The 22,230-nt window shown below is 34.7% G+C and overlaps 3 protein-coding genes across 5 annotated transcripts; 2 read left to right on the top strand and 1 right to left on the bottom strand.

Annotated features, from left to right (window-relative positions):
* Window positions 1-1,664: 1,664 nt before the first annotated feature.
* Window positions 1,665-4,286, top strand: LOC108206941 (WRKY transcription factor 6). 2 transcript variants are annotated; one of them, XM_064088331.1, is made up of 5 exons: window positions 1,665-2,010; window positions 2,092-2,190; window positions 2,397-2,555; window positions 2,700-3,179; window positions 3,449-4,286. In XM_064088331.1, the coding sequence occupies exons 1-5, from the start codon at window positions 1,798-1,800 to the stop codon at window positions 4,088-4,090; spliced, it is 1,593 nt and encodes a 530-aa protein (XP_063944401.1). In that variant the 5' UTR covers window positions 1,665-1,797; the 3' UTR covers window positions 4,091-4,286. The 2 variants fall into 2 exon arrangements, with proteins under 2 accessions (XP_063944401.1, XP_063944400.1); XM_064088330.1 differs by having other exon boundaries at window positions 2,697-3,179.
* A 3,015-nt stretch (window positions 4,287-7,301) lies between these two features.
* Window positions 7,302-22,172, top strand: LOC108210118 (aspartic proteinase A1). 2 transcript variants are annotated; one of them, XM_064088328.1, is made up of 15 exons: window positions 7,302-7,381; window positions 7,468-7,530; window positions 17,407-17,802; window positions 17,885-17,945; window positions 18,680-18,774; window positions 18,883-18,995; window positions 19,130-19,298; window positions 19,380-19,419; window positions 19,588-19,652; window positions 20,041-20,154; window positions 20,281-20,345; window positions 20,511-20,664; window positions 20,810-20,929; window positions 21,721-21,809; window positions 21,917-22,172. In XM_064088328.1, the coding sequence occupies exons 3-15, from the start codon at window positions 17,428-17,430 to the stop codon at window positions 21,999-22,001; spliced, it is 1,545 nt and encodes a 514-aa protein (XP_063944398.1). In that variant the 5' UTR covers window positions 7,302-7,381; window positions 7,468-7,530; window positions 17,407-17,427; the 3' UTR covers window positions 22,002-22,172. The 2 variants fall into 2 exon arrangements, with proteins under 2 accessions (XP_063944398.1, XP_063944399.1); XM_064088329.1 differs by lacking the exon at window positions 7,302-7,381 and adding an exon at window positions 17,074-17,189 and having other exon boundaries at window positions 7,420-7,530.
* Window positions 10,724-12,582, bottom strand: LOC108207822 (hypothetical protein At1g04090-like). Its single transcript, XM_064086945.1, has 3 exons — window positions 12,462-12,582; window positions 11,328-12,296; window positions 10,724-11,271 (listed from the first exon to the last, which is right to left on the bottom strand). The coding sequence occupies exons 1-3, from the start codon at window positions 12,580-12,582 to the stop codon at window positions 10,724-10,726; spliced, it is 1,638 nt and encodes a 545-aa protein (XP_063943015.1).
* Window positions 22,173-22,230: the final 58 nt, after the last annotated feature.

Below are 22,230 nucleotides of genomic sequence, written 5' to 3'. Positions count from 1 at the left end.
ACATTCCAAAAGTAGTAAATTTTTATAATATAAAACATCATTACACCAACTACTTTCTTCCACTATCTCCATTATATAATAATATAAACATTATTACACCCACTACTTTCCTCCATTATCTCAAATTTATTATTAAATATAAATAGGTGCCACCACTATACCTATTTTTAATCCAACTTTACTCATTTCTTACCCATTTTCTTGGTCTCCGTGTCCCAGCCATTTTGTATACAAATGACTGGGACGGAGGGAGTAACAAAAATCTTCGCCGAGTTTTGAAATTTGAATGACACCACTCAAATTAGATGCGGTTGGGCAGACGAAGATTCAGTGAAGAAATATTATAAATCAGATATATTCTTAATTCACCGTTCATTTACTTGATATTGCTCCTGTGACTCCTACAAATTAATAAAAATAATATAATTCTCTCGATTTAATTAATATTATAAATATAGAACGAGCTTATTGAACCTCAGCAGACTGTCGTTATTCTATGGTTTCATACTACGAACAAAACATGGCTTTTCTTCAGGCCAAACTTCTTGAATGGAATCTCTATGCACCTTTATATCAATTTTTTCTTCCTTCTTCGCTGTTTTTTATATTCAAAATCCTTCTTTTTTGAAGTGTGTCTGGGTGATTAATTGTGAGCCTGTGGCAGCTGATAGTCCAAGCGTTTACCTGCTTATTGCCTTGAATTCAGTTTTTCTTAATATTTTAATTTTTGATTTCTCGTCAATACTTTTGTTCGAGAAATAGGGATTCAATAACTACCTGATTAATTTGTATGAAGATATGAAATTATTAACTTTCAACATTAATGAATATTTATCTTCCATATATAAACTCAGATCTACATATTCGTCACAAAAATATTTTATAGACATTTTTCTTCACATGCATGTTTTATATTTACTTTTCAATATATATCTTTTGAATTTATTTATAAAGTACATTAAATGCAATAAACGTTTTTGCATTCTTCTGGCCTTTAATTTATACTTTTATCAGTCAAAAAGTTAAATTGACACCTAACCAGAAACTAAGAACAACCATGCATGGATGCTCAGCAAAAGAAAGTTAGGTGGCTTGATTAAGTAATTTCTTAGCTTTTTTGAAGAATTAAATTGTTCAAGAAATGATGAATTAAAAATAAAAATAACTCATAGTCGCTGAAGTTTGAATGAACAATTGGCCTGATAACTATTACCACGGCAATTTGCGAGCCTCATTTCCATCAACACGAATGTGTGGTTTGTTTCCTAGTGAATAAGAATAAAAAAAAATATTTTTGTTTGTCTTTTTGCCTTCAATTGTTTTTTAATTTAAATATGATCGACTCGCTCTGGTTTTGCTCGTGGTTACGATCATCTACGATCCTTTTAGGTGGGACACGAATGGTCAACATATCAACCACAAAGGCGTCAAATTCGTTGACTTTAAATCTTTCTACCAGTTGCTTCCTCGTCTACTTTTCCTCCGTTTCATTTTCATCACGTGGAACCCGGCGCACCCGTAGGGACGGTGCTACGGAGACTTTGATTTTCTCTAGTCTAGTTGGACCCCACAGCAGCCACCTGTCACCACCACTGACGCACCACCTTACGTTTCTTTATCAAAACTCCAGCACTTTTTCAACCGTACAACATTAATCTTCACACTGCTACTCTTTTCCTAAGCCTTCCCCTTGCAACTCATACTCTTCTTCTGAGGTGCTGCTCGTTAAATTTACGAGATCTCAGTTAAAATCAGTTTTCGAACCCTCTTATAACATACACTACATATTTCTTACATATGTTTTCCTTGAATATTTCTGGCAGAGACTCTGCTGGTTCTTCACCGTCTGGCAACAACCCGAGAGTAGTTATCGGTGAGTTGGACTTGTTTTCGAGCAAGAAAACGAACGATAATTATGATCATAGTGTTCATTATCCTGTGATGGATAGTAGTATTGACGTAGCTATGAAGCATGAGAAATCACGCAGTGAGGCTCAACTGGATGTAAATGTAAGTGTTGATTACGTACGGCCTTTATTTATTTCCGCAGCATGTGGTTTTTTCTTCTCATTCTGAATGTATTATATATAGACGAGATTGCATCTACTGACTGCTAACCCTGGAAGTGATCAATCAATGGTGGATGATGGGGTTTCATCCTCCTTGGTCGACGAAGAAGCTAAAAATAAGGTAAACTAGCTCATCTAACTTTGATTCTTCTGCTTATTTCGAGTTAAATTTAGATTATTTTCGAGATTTATATCAAAAATTAAGAGAATATTTGAAAACCTGTATTATTTGCTCGAACCCTAAACCTTTATGTAGCAACTTACCTTGATAATTAAGTATAGTACTATATATATGTCGATCTCTTATATTGGTTTATGATCGACCAGCTACTGCGCATACAATCTGAGCTTGAACGGATGAACACCGAAAACGAAAGGTTGAGAGGGATGGTTAGTCATGTTACTAATAATTATGCTGCACTTCAGATGCATATTGTCACGGTAATGCAACAACAAAATGCAAGAGCTGAAACAACACCAGAACAGGTAAACTGTGAATATTGATATTTATATATGTTTTTTTAAAAAAAGTCTCTGTCAACTGTGTAATAATTTTGTGCTAATTGGAGCTACTGAAAATTGTATTTGTAATTAATATTTACTGAACTAATTATGGTTACCGTGCAGCAGATTGGCGAAGAAAAAACACAAGACAGGAACGATGGAAGTGGTGATCATCAAGGACATATAGTACCTAGACAGTTTCTTGATCTAGGACCCAGCCGCGGTGACAATCAATCTCATTCTTCATCTGAACAAAGAACACAATCTGGATCGGACATTAATAATGTTGAATTAAACAATGGCAATAGAATTCATGCTGCTGGTAAAAGAATTGATAGAGAAGATAGTCCACATCCAGAAAGTTGGAATTCAAACAAAGCTCCCAAAATAATTGCTTCGTCTAATTCGACTTCCAACGCTGTTGATCAAGTCACTGAAGCTACGATGAGAAAAGCCCGTGTGTCGGTTCGAGCTCGATCCGACGCTCCAATGATTACTGATGGTTGTCAATGGCGCAAATACGGTCAGAAGATGGCCAAGGGAAACCCATGTCCACGAGCTTATTATCGGTGCACAATGGCTGGTGGTTGCCCCGTACGCAAACAGGTATATATTCTGCAGATATTATTAATCTTTAGTACTACTATGAGATCGAAACATAATTTTTAGTATCTCTCAACAAGTTTTAAAAGTGGAATTGATGCTAAAATATTGCAGAAAATTAAAAAAAATTTGTGCAATATGACGGTAAGATTGTTACTGTCAAGTAACCTGCTCATCTAAAACCTCAAGATATTCGAGTCTCGTTGACACGATCTTATACTACAGCGAACATTATTAATCAACAGTTACTAATATGATGATCTACTAAACAGGTTCAAAGGTGTGCTGAGGATAGGACCATACTAATAACAACGTACGAAGGTGCACACAACCATCCACTTCCTCCTGCCGCAATGGCAATGGCATCAACCACCTCCGCGGCAGCCAATATGCTGCTTTCGGGATCCATGTCGAGTGGTGAAGGAATCATGAACCCAAATCTACTAGCTAGGGCCATTCTGCCAATGTCATCATCAAGCATGGCAACCATCTCAGCTTCGGCTCCATTTCCAACCGTCACATTAGACTTGACACAGTCCCCCAACCCTTTACAATACCAAAGACCCTCATCCCAGTTTCAAGGCCCATTCCAAGCTGCACCTCCTCAACAAAACTTCGTTGGGCTCTCACCAAGTCCACAAGTATTCGGGCATCCCGTTTACAATCAATCCAAATTCTCTGGTCTGCACGTTTCATCGCAAGATATGGCCGGATCAAATCATTTACAAGCCCAAGCCCAAGCCCATCATCCCCCGCCACAGTTTCACCAATCACAGCCGCAAACTTCATTTGAAGATACTCTCAGTGCTGCCACTGCTGCCATCACCACCGACCCGAATTTCACCGCTGCGCTAGCTGCCGCGATATCGTCGATGATGGGTGGAAGTACTGGTCATCATAATAACAGCAACTGAGAATAGCAGAAGAAGTTTCAGTGGAAATATTGCACAGAACTTAGTTTTTGTACTTGAAAAGAATTATTTCATTTTTGTTTAAATATTTAATGCCTCGTCCTGTTGATATTCAATGTCATTTCATTCATTTTCATGCTATGTTTAGAAAAAACATTTTTATACTATTTTTATGCTGGTGGTGGCGTTATATGGGCAACGCGTTTTTACGTTAAGGAAATGTATATACAGCTGGAACAATATTATATATATTTGCAAGTCTTTGTTCCAAACATGAAATTATATTCTAAATTTAGTCATGTATATTTTTTAATGATAAATTTTTTATTTCAAACTTTTTCAAGTTATTTAGTAAATATAAATTTCAGTCAATATTTAATTATTTTGACCGGGAAAAATAAAATAAAACTAGGACATGTTGTTTAAAACAGGATATATAGTAATTTTTAAGTTAGTTTTGTTTTAAATTAAAATTTTTACTTAATAAATTATTTCTTAATACTTTTTACTTTGTATAAATATTTAAATAATTTTCTTTTCTTTTATATATGTCCATCCGAAAAATAGAATTATTTGCAAAAAAACAAATATTATAGAAGAGCACGCTTTTTACTGCCTTGAAAGAAAGCGAACATTATAAAAGTCGTCTTGCCAAAAGAAAAAAAAAAGGACAGTCGGGTACGAAGGCAGATCGAATATATATACTCCTCTGTCCCTCTCATTTACTATTTTGGGATGTCCCTCTCATTTATTTACATTACCATAAATAGTAAGTATTTTTCATCATTACACCCACTATCTTCCCCCAGTATCTCATACTCCCTCCGTCCCCCTCAATTGTTTACATTGGAGGGGGACACGGAGACCAAGACAATGTATGGAAAATGAGTAAAGTTAGATGAAAAGTGGATAAAGTGGTGGGACCTATCAATATTTAATAATAGATTTGAGATAGTGGAGGGAAGTAGTGGGTGTAATAGTAGTTTTTATTGTTAAATATGAGATAGTGGGGGAAGATAGTGGGTGTAATGATGAGAAAAACTTGCTATTTATAGTAACGTAAAGAAATGAGAGGGACATCCCAAAATAGTAACGGTAAAGAAATGAGAGGGAAAGAGGGAGTATTTAACAATAAAAAATACTATTACACCCACTACTTTCCTCCACCGTCTCAAATTTATTATTAAATATTGATGGGTCCCACCACTTTACCCACTTTTCATCCAACTTTACTCATTTTTCATACATTGTCTTGGTCTCCGTGTCCCCCTCCAATGTAAACAATTGAGGGGGACGGAGGGAGTACAGTGTAAAGAAAACCGAGAACAGAGGAGGAAGACAAACAAGCAAAAGTGTAGTTCCAGAGAAGTAAAAAAGCGCTAGTCGACTGACGGAAGTAGTCAGCAACTACGGCAGTCGTCGGCAATTTATAAATCCATCCTGGAATACGGTATTGAATGAATCGTGCTTGTATTACATGGTGGTTGCGGTTGTATTTGGATGAAATTATTTAATTGACACTAACTAAGAGATATGAATTTGTTAAGATTTTAAATATCCATCCAGATCAAATTAGCCACCTATATCTTTTTGAGATTATTACATTTAGGGCCCATTTGTTAAATCTGAACCGCTATATCTGGATGAGTTGAATTTCTGAATGATTGATTAATCTGGATGAGAATGAATGCTCTTGTTTGTCTTTTTTTTCTAATTTATAATCTGGATGACTAATTTATAGCATAAATTATTATTAAATATATTATTTTATTAAATAATTGTTACTATTATGTATTTTATATTTTTAAAAATAATTTTAAAATATAATATAATATGATTGTTGGAATTATTAATGTATTTTTATTTTTAAAATTTATATTATAAAATTAATTTTAGCAGGATAATATTTAAAATTAATTTAAAGAGATTAGATATATTACTATTATTAGATGAACAACATCATCTGGACGATTGAGAGGAAAGAATTAGCATGCGTCGTCCAGTAGATTTTCAGTGTCGTCCAATTAAATGGAAAACTATCAAACGTGCTTAACATGAAAAATTTCTGAACGAGACCAATACCCCTCTCATTCACCTGTTATCAAATGAGGCCTTAGTACCTGGGACTTTGGGTCATGAATAAATGAGTATCCATATTTTGAAACGTGATAGTTCTTGCACAAAATTTTGTGTTAGCTTTCAGTTTGCAATCGTAAGTTGTCATCGTTAAATATAGTTGAGAATTTTAACTATTTGAGAGATAACCGTGTGTATATTATTTTCCGACTGCTACTTTACCTCACAACCCCTCAAACACAACAATGTAAAAATATATTTTTGTTGACATTTTCAAAAAAAAGACTGAAATTTCAATTAAGGTTGTGACATTCTTTTGGTCAATATATATCAGCAAAAGTAATTTTTTTGTTTGTTATCATATATTTTAGAGTTCAAAACTAAAATTACAAAATAAAAACAATATATGATATTAGTATTATTTGGTCTATTGGTCTAGATTTAAATATGTTTAAGAAAATCGAATCAAACGATATTACTCCCTCTGTCCCTCTCATTTGTTTACAGTTACTATTTTGGGATGTCCCTCTCATTTCTTTACATTACCATAAATAGTAAGTTTTTCTCATCATTACACCCACTATCTTCCCCCATATCTCATATTTAACAATAAAAACTACTATTACACCAACTACTTTCCTCCACTATCTCAAATCTATTATTAAATATTGATAGGTTCCACCACTTTACCCACTTTTTATCTAACTTTACTCATTTTTCATACATTGTCTTGGTCTCCGTGTCCCCCTCCAATGTAAACAATTGAGGGGGACGGAGGGAGTAAACTTTTAGAAATTAAAACGAATCGAATAAAAATAATTCAATGTGATTTGAATTTTTGGTTTCTCTTTCGATTTGAATTTCACTATACCCTACTTCCCACTGCTTGCCGTCAGCTTCTAATCAAATTAAAATTAATTGATTTTATTAATTTAAATTGTAAGTATACACTGAACTCTTGCTACCCTGTCGTCATCATTCAGCCCTCAACCCAACTGTCATCCTCCAAGCAACCATATCTCATCATAACCGTGAAGTTACCGTTACGTGACAGCTAAACATTCTGAACACATTAACTGGACCCCACCCCCTCACAGAACATAGAATAACGTGAAAGCAACACTTTTATTCCACCATCAACGGCCAGAAACAATCCAACGGTCACGATTAAAATTCCGGCCTCGAGAATCGCGTAACTTGTACAACACTTAAACACTGGTGATTTTTGTTGCTTATTGGAGTACTATCACTCTCTCCGCAACACATGTATACATACAACTCACCAATTTCCATCAACTCTGTAGCTCTGCATCAACACATTCAAAGCTTGCTCATCTATTTCGCGAATCGATCAATCATTCTTCCAGGTCAGTAATGTAGATTTTAGTCATCAGTTTATGATGTTCTGTTATATATTATGCTTGGATTATTGTTTAATTGTTGCTCTAGGATAGCTTTAAGCCTATGTTTGTTCTTAAGTTATACTAACATGAATATAAATTATCTGGTTTAGAACAATTCATCGTCGATCATAATCTTCTCTTGTAGTGGAACATTGTGGATGATCGTTCCTGAATTAGGGTAAAATAAGATTTAGACAATAGGCCTGTTTCTGTAATTGAACTCAAGGTTGGGGGCTCTCACCCAAATACCTTTGCTATGTGCTGAAATAATATACTCCCTCCGTGCCAAATAGAATGATCTTTTGACTTTTTCACGCATTTCATTGTTCTCGAACCGAGGTACTTGTATTTTTCAATTTTTTTTGTTTTGTCTAAAAACATGGATGCTGTGTTTTTATACAAAATAAAAAAATTTGAAAAATATTATTTGTAAGCACCTCACCCCATCACATTAAAATGCGGGCAAAAAAAGTGGTTCAATTTTTTTGGGACGGAGGGAGTACTCTTTTTACTCCCCATCGTAATTGCTCACCGTTAGCGTTATGTGTTCCTAGTCGCCAACATGTTTACCAATTTCTCGGAAAAGTGAAAATTTATAATATAGATTTCACCATTAAAAGGCAGAAGATCCGTACTACAATGTCCGCTGCCAAAAGCCAGTTTAACGTGTATCCAAGCTTTTGCAGACTGCAAATTACCATTCTTGAGAGTGTCTTTGGCTGTCTCATTAATTGGGAGATCTATCTAGTAGGCACCATAGTGTGAACCATTTTGAGGGAGGTTTGAGGGTTTGAGCCATCATGTGCAATATGAACTGGATTAGATTCTTGGCCTTTTGTAACAGTAATGCTCCATTTTCGAAAATTTAACTTACACCAGAGGGTAGTATTTTTTTTAGTAAACCACAGGAGCATAAGCTTATATCAGAGCTTGAACTTGATCTAAATTTGGCGTACTAGGATAACTACCGTTAAAATTTGAGAAGCAAGACAAAGACATTGCCTTGCCATTTATCTGAGCAATAAATGTCCCCGTAGCTATACATAAAGCTTTAGTTCCTCCACGTACCTGAAATTATATAAGTAGGACCCACTATTTGCATCCCAGATCCAAGTGTCAGTGTCAACACTCAGTTATTTCTGATTGGACAACACAGACCTTATCGAGGGGCGGCTTCTGTGGCTAGGTCGTGACAACATGTCCCACAGCTGTATAATTTTTAAGTCGAACCTACCGCCTCTCGTCTTTATGTAAGTTTAATAATCGAGGAGGTGGCTTACAAATATTCAATTTCTAAGTCTAATCTCCTCTCATTATTATCATTTTATAATTCTATACTATAATCATGTGAATTAAATCACACTAACATCTTGGGGCATAATAACTATTTTTACTAACCAATTGATATCCTCTCGTAAGGTAGTTATACACTTAATTGAAATCCATGCAGAAGCCCAACGTCTTATCAATCTAATGATACAAAATAACACTGAAATGAACAATTTATAGAATAATAAATTTACTTACAAATGCATGCACGTGAGACAACACATGTACTTAAACTCATTCTGCAAAATCTGGACCATTATCAAAGTTTAATACTAAGATTAGCATTTGACATATAATGGTAAAATGAAGTTATGGCCTACTTGATCAAAGTTTCCTAATGATACCTGCACGTTAACAAAATTCTAAAAAATTTGAACTTATCAAGTGAAATAATTTATAATTTGAAGTGTGACAAAAGTTGAATATTTAGCTTATCAGGATTAGCATATTTAACCAAAATTAAATATCGAGGCATTAATAATTTAGGTTGGAAAATAACAACAGTATCCTTTCTATTTTTATACTCATATGTTACTCCCCAATTCTCTACCTCTTACAAAAAAATCAACGAACTTTATATCTTTTTTCCCACTTCTCACTCTTACAACAATTAACTAACCTTGGTATGAGCATGAAGCAAGCTATCTCGCTTGTTTCCTCTTGCATTTATCTTTTCTATTCCTCTTATTCAATTGTTTAAAATATCACTTACACATCTTATCATAATTATTTTTGGAAATTTAATATGTGAAATAAGGAGATTTAATATGTCAATTGTTAATAGGAAATGCTAAATAGAAATAGTGAAATGAAATCAAAGTATGATTTTGAAATTAATTTTGTGAAAAATATTGATTAATTTATATGCTTTTAAATTGAAATCAAATAAATAATCATATGAAAAGTTGAAAGCCAAATAATGGACTTGAATTGATAATTGTGAATTAAATAATAATAAAAACTTAAATGGCAAATCAATATTATTGATAATAATTATGATAAGGAGAGTCAATTCTGGATTTGAGGATGTGTCATGATAGTTAATAGTTAGTTTAACTGAGCAATAAATAAATTAATTGAAATTGATGTGAGTGATTTCATCTATTATTTTGTGATATAAATTTATTAATAGACAAATAACCAACATACCCTTGTTGAGTATACGATTACTCGATTAGTTCATTACATAAGAGTATTTAAGTAAAAAATTTAAATACTTCACTAACACATTGGAAATAATAAATAAAATATTGATATTGATAATTAGAATAGATGATAAGTATAGTAAAATAGATTTTTGTTATATTCATTTTCTCTTTTTCTTCGCTCGAAGACACTAAAAATTATATTGAAATGAAATTATGCTAAGACCATCAATTGACACTTGTCTTGGTGCTTTTTTCCTAGTTTAACGGTGAAGTATTCCTTGGCCCATTTGGGTTCCATGATCTCTTCTAGACATTCTATGTACCTCACTGAATTACTTCCGCTCTTCTCTGTTATATAATTGCTTCGCTATGTTCAAGACTATAAGAATCTCCCAAGCTATTGAGGTTCAAATCAACTTAAATTCAAAAATAGTTTTTTTGTGTTACTCAGTTGATATCCCATCTGTATATAAAGTTTTAGTACAGTTTTTAATAATGGGTCAAATTAGTCCGGAATCAGGATAAAAACTTTCAAGTTTAAGAAATTCTTGGTGGTAGATATGAAGGTAAACATAGTAAAACACTAACAAATGGCAGGATATATGTGTTGTAAATTGATTCATAGCCAAGGCAAGGTAACATAGTTTATGTTGGGATGTGTATATATAAATAAATTGGTATTAAACTTTCTCATCCCCGCTCCAATTATCTTTCCACTTCGGTCCAGTAGGCCCTTCCTCGCCTAATGACTCAGGAGGGAGGCTTCGTACAAAACGCTCAAACGCGTCCTTTAGTTTCCCAGGTAAGAATTTGTCTACACCTTTTAACAACTTGTCGAGATCTAGTTCCTTTTTTGGACCCCATTCTCTTGCATAATTCAACCACGGTTGTTCAACAATGCCTAAGCCCCCTAAATAGTCAGCTCCAACCAAGCTAACTTGTGCTGCAGTATCCATCTTGAAGTTGCTCTTTGAGGTATCATTTCGTGCCCCAATTATAATTTTCTCTGGTTGTGGAACATTGTGGATAAATGTTCCTGCATGAGGATATGATGCATGCCCGTACAGTGAGGCATAAACAATGGGCTTGTTATTGCTCTCAAACTCAAGTTCAGGGGCACTCACCCAAATTCCTTTACTATGGGCTGAATAATATACACTTTGCAACTCCCCATTAAAATTATTGACCCTTAGTGTCACGTGTTCCCAGTCACTAACATGTTCACCAACTTCGTTTAAAGAAATTGTAAAGACTGCAATCTTAATCAGTTAATCTTCCCGGTACCATTAAAAGGGTAGAAGATCCACACTGCAATATCAGTAAATGTGCCTCCAAGAGCGGGCTTAATGTGGATATAAGACTCTGCAGATTGCAAGTTACCTTTCTTGAGACTATCACTAGCATTTTTATCTGTCGGGAGATCTATCCAATAGTTACCATCATTGGAACCATTTTGAGGAAGATTTGAACCATCTTGAGCAATCAGAACCGGATTAGATTCTTGGCCTTTTGTATACAGTAATGCTCCATTTTGGAAAAACCAACTTACGCTCGAGGGGAAGTATTTTTCATCAGGATGGAAGTACACCACAGGAGCATAAGCTTGTATGAGTGCTTGAACTTGATCTAAATTTGGCATACTTGGATAACTCAAGTTCAAATTTTTTAAACAAGACAATGACATTTCCTCCCCATCTTTTTTAGCAATGAATGTTCCAACCGATATTCCTAATGCCTTAATTCCTCTCTCCATTGGCCTCAAACTATATATATTGAAACCATCGTTTGCTCCCCAAATCCAAGTGTCAGTTTCAACACTTTCAGTTAATACTGACCTAACAACACGCACTTTATCAATGGGGGGCTTCTGTGGTGAGGTTGTGACAATATGACCCACAGACGTATAACCATCTGGTGGAACTGGAAGCCAAATATAGCCAACATCATCTTGTTTAATTTTTTGAGACTCACTACTCCAAACAAGAGTATAATCAATTGGTAAAGTTAGTCCTGGTGGATCCGCAGGTAATGAGGCATCCTTAGCAACAAGAACCCATCCATATAGAGTCTGATTATTAGGTTGGCCATAACAACCGAGCATGAAAAATTCTTCCGGGATTGAAGTTGGCTCATAAAATGTTGCACCAAGATTGTCTGGCCCCCCTTCATAGGTAGCCCAAACCTTATTGAAAGATGTGATCTGAGAAACATGTAATGCTCCTAGATCAATTTCTCCACTTGCAAAATTTGTACCTACATATATAATATTTGAAATAAAAGATCATTTGTCAGGTAGGTAGCACAAGGATTATGGGAAGAATCATTAAAAATCAATACAGAGACAAAATATATAGTCCTTGGCGTTCAATACGAGATGTAAGGGACAATTATAACCTTTTTATGAATTTATGCATATACCTGGTGGCCATTTGGGAACTGGCACTGGAAGCTTGAATATGGTGTTAATAGGCAACGTGCTGTTGTCTTTCTTGAGTGTAGTAAACGGTGAAGATGCCTGAAGTCGGCAATTCACTTTCATGGATTGTATAAGGCACACCCTTAAACAGTAACAAAGTTTTAGTATGTTGTGGTAAAGAAAAAGAAACCATGCAACTTATGCACTGTTGCCAGGCCATGAGGATCTACACACTACATTTCTACATCTATTTATTAGTTATGCACATTCCGTTGAACTTAGATTGATTAAATCTCTATTACAAATTCCCCCCCTTTAAACTAGATCGAGTAACAGCACACATGTAGCCATGTAGGCAAAAGAATTATCTTAATTAATTGGAACTGGAGCAATATTGAGAGAGCTATACTTGGAAAGTATACATCTATTCAGAAACATGTAAATGTAATAATAATTATTAAATAATGAAACATGTATGCTACAATAAGTTATTAAACTATGTTACCATATGATTGGTATCCAAGCGAAAATTGTGGACAACTTGGAACCTCTCGCCATGTAGTAAGTACTAAGTAGTATGTTGATACAAAATCCTGAAACCATAAAATATATATCAAACTTATAACAATGAATGAAGCTTAGAATTTAGAATACTCTTCCAGCAATACACTAGTTGTTGGATTATAATCATATATAGGCCGCGCGAAAGAGTGTAAATAATTATTAAGTTTGTGATATGCTACATAATAAATGAAATTCCATGTGGCATGTGGTAGAATGTTGTGCACAACTACACATGTGCAATACATGTGTGGTGTGTATATTATTAAAATTACGAGTAAAATGTACTTTGTGTACTTGCATTTGGATGTCAATCCACATGAGGTACTATACTTTTATAATGCTTGTTCTTCCGTCAAGTCTAGCCAACTCCATTTCAAGGGTATTTTAGTCTTTTTATCATCTTCTTCCTCAAACCCATATTAACCATAGTTGAAAATTTTGAGGAATTAAAATTTAAACATCCAAATTATTTCTTAACAAAATCAAGTCCATTCAAGTTGCAACATAATCATCAATTTTTACTCTACAAATTTATATTGATTTTCAATATCACTATTATAATTTGGTGAAAGGCATTTAAAGGACACAAGTAAAAAACTATTGTATTATAATTAAAGTTTGTTAAATATGGAAATTCTTCAAGGTATATCTTTGATCGTTATAATTTATAATCCATTACAGAGGGAAAATAAACGATTTTAATGCAATTTAAATGAGTCTATTTTGTTTATAAAGAGATGATATATTTGAGTTTTAAGTTCTCACAAAGATTTTTGTCAATGGTGGAAATGAGAAATGAGTTTTGAGGTAGAAGATGATTGATAGAAGACGAATTTATTCCTGAATTTCATAACATATTAAAATTAATTTGACGGAAGTACATACATTGTAAAGAAGTTAGAAGTCCATATAAAAGTGATAGTTGTAGAAGTATATTAAATTGAAAGATGAAAATATTGGACAATTAGAGAGAAACAGAGACTTGCCTGAAATATGGAGTCTAACTTGGGAAAAGGAATCTGCTACAGGGAATTGCAGCTGTTACAAGTTATAGAAAGTATGGAGGCTGCTTTCTTGATCAGAGAGAGAAATGAATTACTTATATAAGCTTTGTATTTATTAATGCAAGGTTAATAAATGCTTAAATGCATTTAATCTCGCTTGTTCTTATACAAATATCCTCAATTTCAACAATATTTATACCTTTGATTACTTGTGTACTATATATCCAATTAAATCTACAAACTCTATGATATGGAAATAATAAAATCCACAGTCTATATTTTTGACTCAGGGAGTATATCAAAATAAAATCTGCAAGATATGTTTCTAATGGGATGCATTCAATGGGGATTCTCTAGGATTTTTTTTATTATTCATGAAATCTCATTGTATTTAATTCGTATTAAAAAATATTCATTAAAATCTCGGGGCATTCAATTTAGGATTTTTTTTTATTCTTTTTGAAAATTTGATGGTATTCAATCAACATTATAAATTATCTTTGAAATCTGGTGGTATTTAATTGGGATTGTTTATAATCTTAAATCCAATAGTATTAAAAAGTTATTGGATTTTTTTGAAATTAATAAAATGATGATACTTAAAATTTTGCTTCCAAATAATGTTATTCCTTTATTATATATATATATATATATATATATATAGAGAGAGAGAGAGAGTCTTGCTCCAGTACAAACTATTAAATACATCCTTAAATGCGAACTAATGCTTTTAAGAGTATAGGAAGGTTTGTGGGTCTCGAGAATGGGCCCCTAGGTGGCCTTGACAAGGCCTAGGTGGTGGCTCTTTAGCTTGTCTGGAGCCCCTCTGGACCTGTTCGGAGCCATAATGAGATTTTAGTGGGTCCCAGGTGGATTGAGTGGGGGCGAGAGTGGGCCCTGGGTGGGTGATGACATCTAGGTGGTGGGTGATGTCATATAGGCCTTGTTTCTCTTGGTTCGTATTTAAGGTTCGCATTTAGTGGTATGTATTTGATCATTAACCTATATATATATATATATATATATATATATATATATATATATTCTTTCCTTCTTTTTCTTTTGTTAAATTGTATCAAAAAAAGGTGTATTTTAGTATAGGAGTCCAAGAAAGTAACTGTGCTAAAACACACCACAATTCCATAAATATAGCAAAATCCAAAACCATTAAGTGGTTGTTTGGTTCGAGAAGAGGTATGGGGTTGGAACGAGGAATCGGGTTAAGGTGGTATGTAGTTGAGGTATCATTCCTGACACATTAGAAACCTTCTAAATTATTACTTATACCTCGTGGGTTTGAGGTATGGGTTTCAAGTAAACCTTTTTTCAACCAGACACAATGTATGACTTTGGAATGAACGAAACCAATACCAAACGACCCCTAAATTAGCGGCTTTAATTTCCTTTGCCCGTGCATGAAATATCAGTTGGCATCGTACAAAAATGGCTATTTTATTTCCTCAAAATTGATTCTCTATAAAAAACTATTACAATGTGTTCTTGCAGGGTTGTAATCTGCGACTCCTCATATATCATAAGCTTCTTTTTAGTAAATTTGTTTAAGCTAGCTAATTTGTAATGGAGTCCTCCATCCTCTGTAGAGAACAATTGGACAACAAATTATAGTATCAAGAATGAAAAGTTAAATGAGTAGATGTGTCCTTACATATAATTATGTTAATACTTTGAAGGGTAATGTATGCTTATGTGTTTCGACTTTCGAAGATTACATGATGATTGTAAGCTAGACATAGACGGCAGAGGTTTTATGATCAATTACTGTACTTGGATTTCAAGTAGGGCTCATGTCCCAAAGGGTGACTAGCTGGTTGATACAAGAGTATTATATATGTGCACAGGCATTGTCTTAGAACAGAGTTAATTTAAGTTGTGGACACCAATGTTGGCTTAAGTCATTTTCAAGAAACATTGTTAAGGACCAGAAAGAGCAATATTATTGTGCGGTAGGCTGCTTGGTGCAGATGCATTTTAAGTAGCTTCATACACAACTATCAGGATTCTCCTTCAGTGCGTAGGCTCTTCTGCTGCATCTGTCCCAGGACAAATATGGACAGTACACATGAATATATAAGCTGCTGATTGGTAACCATATAGTTATGATAACCATAACTATTCGTAATTGACTCTGTTCAAAATGACAATAAATATCAAGCCGCGACGTATAATTATGGCAAGCACAAAGATTCTGAACATTATCAGTTGGTCCCACTTCCCAGGTACCAGAAACAGGAATAGTGTGAAGGCAATACGTTTATATTAATGACAGCTAGGCACGGTCTACCTATATGATTCGACTGTCAGGATAAAAAGTTCCAACATACCTCATCCCTGTGTATAAGTTATTGAGTATACATGTAGGATATATGAACGAACATACATACATACATACATATATATGTGTGTGTGTGTGTGTGTGTGTGTGTGTGTGTCTATCTATTTCCGCTCTTCATGTATGTTCTCTAATCCCGTGTCTGACATTTAAAGTTTTTTTCTTTGTTTTGCGGACCAAGCAGTCGTTCTTCTAGTAACTAACAAGTAACAAGTAACATTGATTCATTGTATTATACATAGGGTTTGTCTAGTGTGTGCCCATGGGCACACCTTATACACTAAAATTGATGGTTTTGGTGGATTTTGATTGGTGGACTTGATGTAAATGCAGGGGGGCCATCCTTATTTATAATTAAGTGACCAATAAAAATGCACCAAACTCATAGGAGTTAGTGCTTATTGTGTGCCCATGGGCACACCATAGAAAAACCGTTATACATATAGGTTGAGTTCACTTGGATGGAATGGAATGAAATTTGTACTCTAAATTGATGGTGATTGGAGAAAATGTCTATATTTTCATTCTTTCAATCATTCCATTCCAAATTATATGAACTAGAAATCTAACCCAGATGTTTTGGAAGGAATGCTCATTCAACTTCTTCATCATGTTTTCTCACAATCTTCATCACAGAAAATTTAGACTCACTCATATTTAGTCACTATTTTCCCATACCTTCTTCTTTCTCCACAGAACTTCTTGATAATTTTTCATTCCATTCCATTCAAGTGCACACAACCTCAGAGTCATGTTCCTCTACAAAATATTCTATTAATGGCTGCAAACTCTGTCAATTATGTGATGACAAGGTGAAGTGCTTATGTGCTATATTGCAAACTGTTTATTTCCTCCTATATAATAATAAAATATTATATACCTAGAGTGTTCTATACAAATAAATAACATATTTTTACTTTGTACAGTTGTTAGCTAATACTAGGTTATATTAGGCATAAATGTACAGAAGTGTGATTAAGCGAATTGTATTATACCCCTAACATCTAATACTTTGATACCTTCTTATAGGTAATAGAAGATTAAAAGGTCATGGTAACAAAAGAGAAAACCATTGGAGTAGCTCTGTTCTTTTCATTCCTCCTGTTCCCTTTTGTATCTCCGGACACAAAAGATGGATTTGTCAGGATTGGACTAAAAAAGATAAAATATGATCAAAACAATCGTGTTGCTTCACAGCTTTATTCCAAGGATTCAGAGTCTTTAAAGAAGGCTTCCATTAACAAGTATCATTTCAGCGATACACTGGGAAGTTCGGAGGATACTGATATTGTGGCATTAAAGAACTACATGGATGCTCAGTACTTTGGTGATATTGTCATTGGTACTCCCCCTCAAAAATTCACTGTGATTTTTGACACCGGCAGTTCTAATCTTTGGGTGCCATCAGCAAAGTGTCACTTATCGGTGAGCTTCAGATGCTACATATGAACCTGGTGAACTATCCTGTCCATAAGTCTGAAATATCATATTTTAAATTGTGTTGCAGGTTGCATGTTTCTTTCATGCAAAGTACAAGGCAAGCCAATCAAGTACCTACAGGAAAAATGGTCGGTTCTTTCAACCAAGTTCACTTTTATTTTATATATACAGTTGGCTGTTTTATATTGTGTATTTGTAGTGGAGTATACGCATAACAGAGCAACATTCTGTATAGTCTTGAGATCCTGGTCTGGCATCTAGAAAAAAGTGTCTTTTTACTCATCAAGTGTCTGTTTCTCTATAAACATGTTCTTTTATGGTCTTATGATCTTTTTTGGTCTTATGAGGATCAACTCATTCAAAAACCTAGAAAAAGTATCATGTGATGGAAGATTTATTGATGGTTTAATATTTCCTAATTTGTGTTTATATATTGTAACTAGTGGTAGAGTATCCCAAGTCTTATGGCCTAGTGGTAGTGGATACCCCTATCTTTTGTTAAAAAGATAAGATGCTCAAGGTTTGAGCAAGTAGAGGCATGGGTGTGTGTGAGTGAATGTATAAACTTCTGAAATTGACTGTTTCCAATAATAACATGAGTGGTGTTAGGGATGATCTATGTTTAACAGGTGTCCACTATGGACTTAATACTACAATTAAATACGTGTAAAACACATAAATGACAAATTTGCTGAAAATTTCATCTGTCAACTGACTAGAGGAGTACCTGACTTGTAGTACAGTTTTTAAATTGACTGTGCAGGGTACATGTATTCACAGTGGGATATAAGTTATAACTACTCCCATTATGTAATAGTTGCTGAATAATTTCTGAAAGTACTTTACATGATCAATCCCGCAGGAACATCTGCTGCTATTCAGTATGGTTCTGGAGCTATATCTGGTTTTTTCAGTCAAGACAATGTCAAAGTTGGTGATCTACTTGTTAAAAAGCAGGTAACTTAATTAACAGATGTTTTACGGAATATAAAATAGGTAACTTCTTCAACATTTGTAGTATGCGAGATCTAGGATTTTCTTTCACTCACGGTGCAAATTTGTCAGGATTTCATTGAAGCAACCAAGGAACCCGGTGTCACATTTGTGGCAGCAAAGTTTGATGGTATTTTAGGGCTTGGATTTCAAGGAATTTCTGTTGGATATGCAGTGCCTGTTTGGTAATGTTTTGTAATTTGACATGGCATGCATAATGTTTTTCAGTTCAGTAGAAGTCAGAGGAAACAGATAGAGTGGCAGGATAGTAGCACTTTGAAAGGATAAAAGATTTTAAGATATCGAGTTAATGTTACAGGTATAACATGGTGAAACAAGGTCTAGTGAAGGAGCCGGTCTTTTCATTTTGGCTAAACCGAAACCCACAGGCGGATGAAGGGGGGGAGATTGTGTTTGGTGGGGTTGATCCAAATCATTACAAGGGAAAACACACGTATGTCCCAGTGACACATAAAGGCTACTGGCAGGTTGGTTACTGTTCTTTTCATGTTGAAATTTTCATGTTTGGCTGTTCCTCATTCTTTGACCCTCTTTTCTTATGATTATAGTTTGATATGGGTGATGTTCTCATTGATGGGAAAGAAACTGGTATGATCTTTTTTAGTTCTCATTACCACACATGCCAAGATTCTTTCAATGACAAAAATGAAAAAACATATGATTAAAAAGAAAATGAGGGACTTAGTTACCAAGCCTTAATTAGTGTTTAATTATGTTGCGAGAGCTTTTCTCACATTAGAACATGCTGCATCTCAGGATACTGTGGAAAAGGGTGCTCCGCTATTGCTGATTCTGGAACTTCTTTACTAACAGGTCCAACGGTATGTTTCTGCTTTATCTTCTACCAAAAACTCAAAATCCTTTTCAGTATCAAAGTATTGCTGTGTTACGTCTGCATTTTGACTAATTTAGCGTGACATTTAGTTTTTTATATATGTGTTTAGTACTGTGCACAACAATATCTCAACATATATCCCTTGTTTATTTGGAGTGCAAAACATATTGCTCTGATTTTTCAAACTTAGAGGTGTTGCTATATTGGCTTCATCTGTCTTTCCATATGTAAAACGCTATGATTTGGTAGGTCATGATATTGGCAGCAATGTCAAGCATTTCCTACTGTTTTTTTATGGTTCTTCCTGTTTTGCTCTTTCCCAATATAGCTTACCAAATTTTATTCATCCTGTACTAACTTTACCAACTTTTCAGACTGTGATCACAATGATTAATCATGCCATTGGAGCATCTGGTGTTGTTAGCATGGAATGCAAGGCTGTGGTTGAACAATATGGGCCAACAATTATGGATATGCTTTCGTCAGGGGTAATAAAAACTATACCTATTTATCATTATGTTGACTCTTGACTTGAAATACTATCTTGGATTTTAAAAGTTGTATTACCTCTGATTGTGCCTACTACTTTTTCCAACTGAATTCATACAAAGCAGGTACAACCTAAGAAGACATGCTCCCAAATCGGCCTTTGCACCTTTGATGGAACTCATGGTGTTAGGTCAGACTCAGTTATCTACACAATAATAGTGTTTTCTGCTTGCAGCTGCTGAATTCATTATCAATCTGTAGTTGATCTTTGTCGCAAAATCAATTTTTTTTACGACTTTGTATATTGACAAACACATGCCTATTTGGTTTGGTGGCTCTAAATTGGTCTATACAGCACACGCATAAAGAGTGTTGTAGACGAGAGCAGCCGCATATCATCTGGACTTGGGGATGCTATGTGCTCCACTTGTGAAATGACCGTGTCGTGGATGCAGCATCAGCTAATGCAAAACCAGACCCGAGATCTTATTTTAACTTATGTCAATGAGGCATGTATCCTTCTGTATTGCACCGTGCACTATTCAGTATAAACTTATTTTAACTCAAGAGTTGAAGCAAAAGTGTAAAGAAGACAACAATTAACTAATGTGTTTCATGATTTTATGTGGATTGAGAGTTCTGGAAATTTTGCAGTTGTGTGATCGTTTACCTAGCCCAACTGGGCAATCCGGTGTTGACTGTGGAATGATTTCCTCAATGCCTAATGTCTCCTTCACTATTGGTGGCAAAGTTTTCACACTTCCTGCTGAGCAGGTAATATTTCAGCCAACTTTCCCTGTGAACCCTCTGAAGCTTCATTAAGTAAGAAGTTTATAGGCCACCAATTTTCACTTAGGTTTCTGTACAATCACTGGCATTATCACTGATGACATCGATGTCATGGAATCATTAGTCTCTTAAACTCACGCATCATATACGTTTACAGGCATCTACTAGTAAAGAAAGAGTATATCAATTGTTCATGTTCTTATAAGAACTGTTCAATGCAACTGCTTTGTGTTGTGAAAATTGCCTGCAAATATTATTACATAAGGTGTACAATTTGTGAATTATATTCTGCATGCCTGTATTATATGTGTTTTTCATTTATTTGATTAAACTTTATAGTTATATAGTATCATTTGATACAATCTTATGCTATACAGGTTAGCAATTAGCAGGTTTAATAGTTTCATTCCTTATCTTCAAAATAGTTCTTGGCAGAAAATCCACTCCTTCACATATTAAACATTGCACATAGCGTGTTCTGAGGTGTAATCAACTTTTTTTCCTGAAAAAAGAACATGAACCTTCTCTTAGGCTTGCCAAGGCCTCTTTAAACCTTATCTAGTGACTTGTAATATTTGTTGTTAGATATACATGTGTGCTGTGACCCTTGTATATCCTCACTTTAGCAGAATTTCTAAGCCTTACCCTTGATGAAATAATTCACTTCTCATTTTCTCTCATGCACTGGCTTCTGTTGCCGTACAATTCCAAATGGATTCTTGGCCGTTGACATAATATCATGTTGTAATCTTGTTTTTTGATTTGCTTATTATCAGTACATACTCAAGGTGGGTGAGGGACAAGGTGCGCAGTGCATCAGTGGGTTTACCGCTATGGATATTCCTCCACCTCGAGGGCCTCTATGGTATGCAATTCTCTGTGTTCGACTTATTTTGGTAATGGTTGCCTTTAAAATTTTGCACCACGGTGGTGTTCATTACTTTTAATCCACGAGGTCATTGTGTAATGCAGGATCTTAGGAGACATCTTTATGGGCTACTATCATACCGTATTTGATCATGGAAATGCAAGAGTTGGATTTGCAAGAGCAGCATAGATCGACATATCAATGCAGACACGCAGCCCCTAGCTATCCTATTAGTAACTTCTTATTTTCGGGTCTCTCTTTGTTTTAAGTACATCAGCAATGCAAAAGGCTGTCTGCAAATTATGGGTATGAACCTTTAAACATGACATGTATATATGACAATATCTCACTTCATCTTCAGTGCTTCATTACACAATATGTCTGTCTCTTTTACTTGGCCAACACTAACGTAGTAATA

Source organism: Daucus carota, chromosome 2 (genome assembly GCF_001625215.2).
Source record: "Daucus carota subsp. sativus chromosome 2, DH1 v3.0, whole genome shotgun sequence".
NCBI lineage: Eukaryota > Viridiplantae > Streptophyta > Magnoliopsida > Apiales > Apiaceae > Daucus > Daucus carota.
The sequence above is the reverse complement of the archived record's forward strand: the minus strand, read 5'-3'. Positions and strand labels throughout refer to the sequence as shown.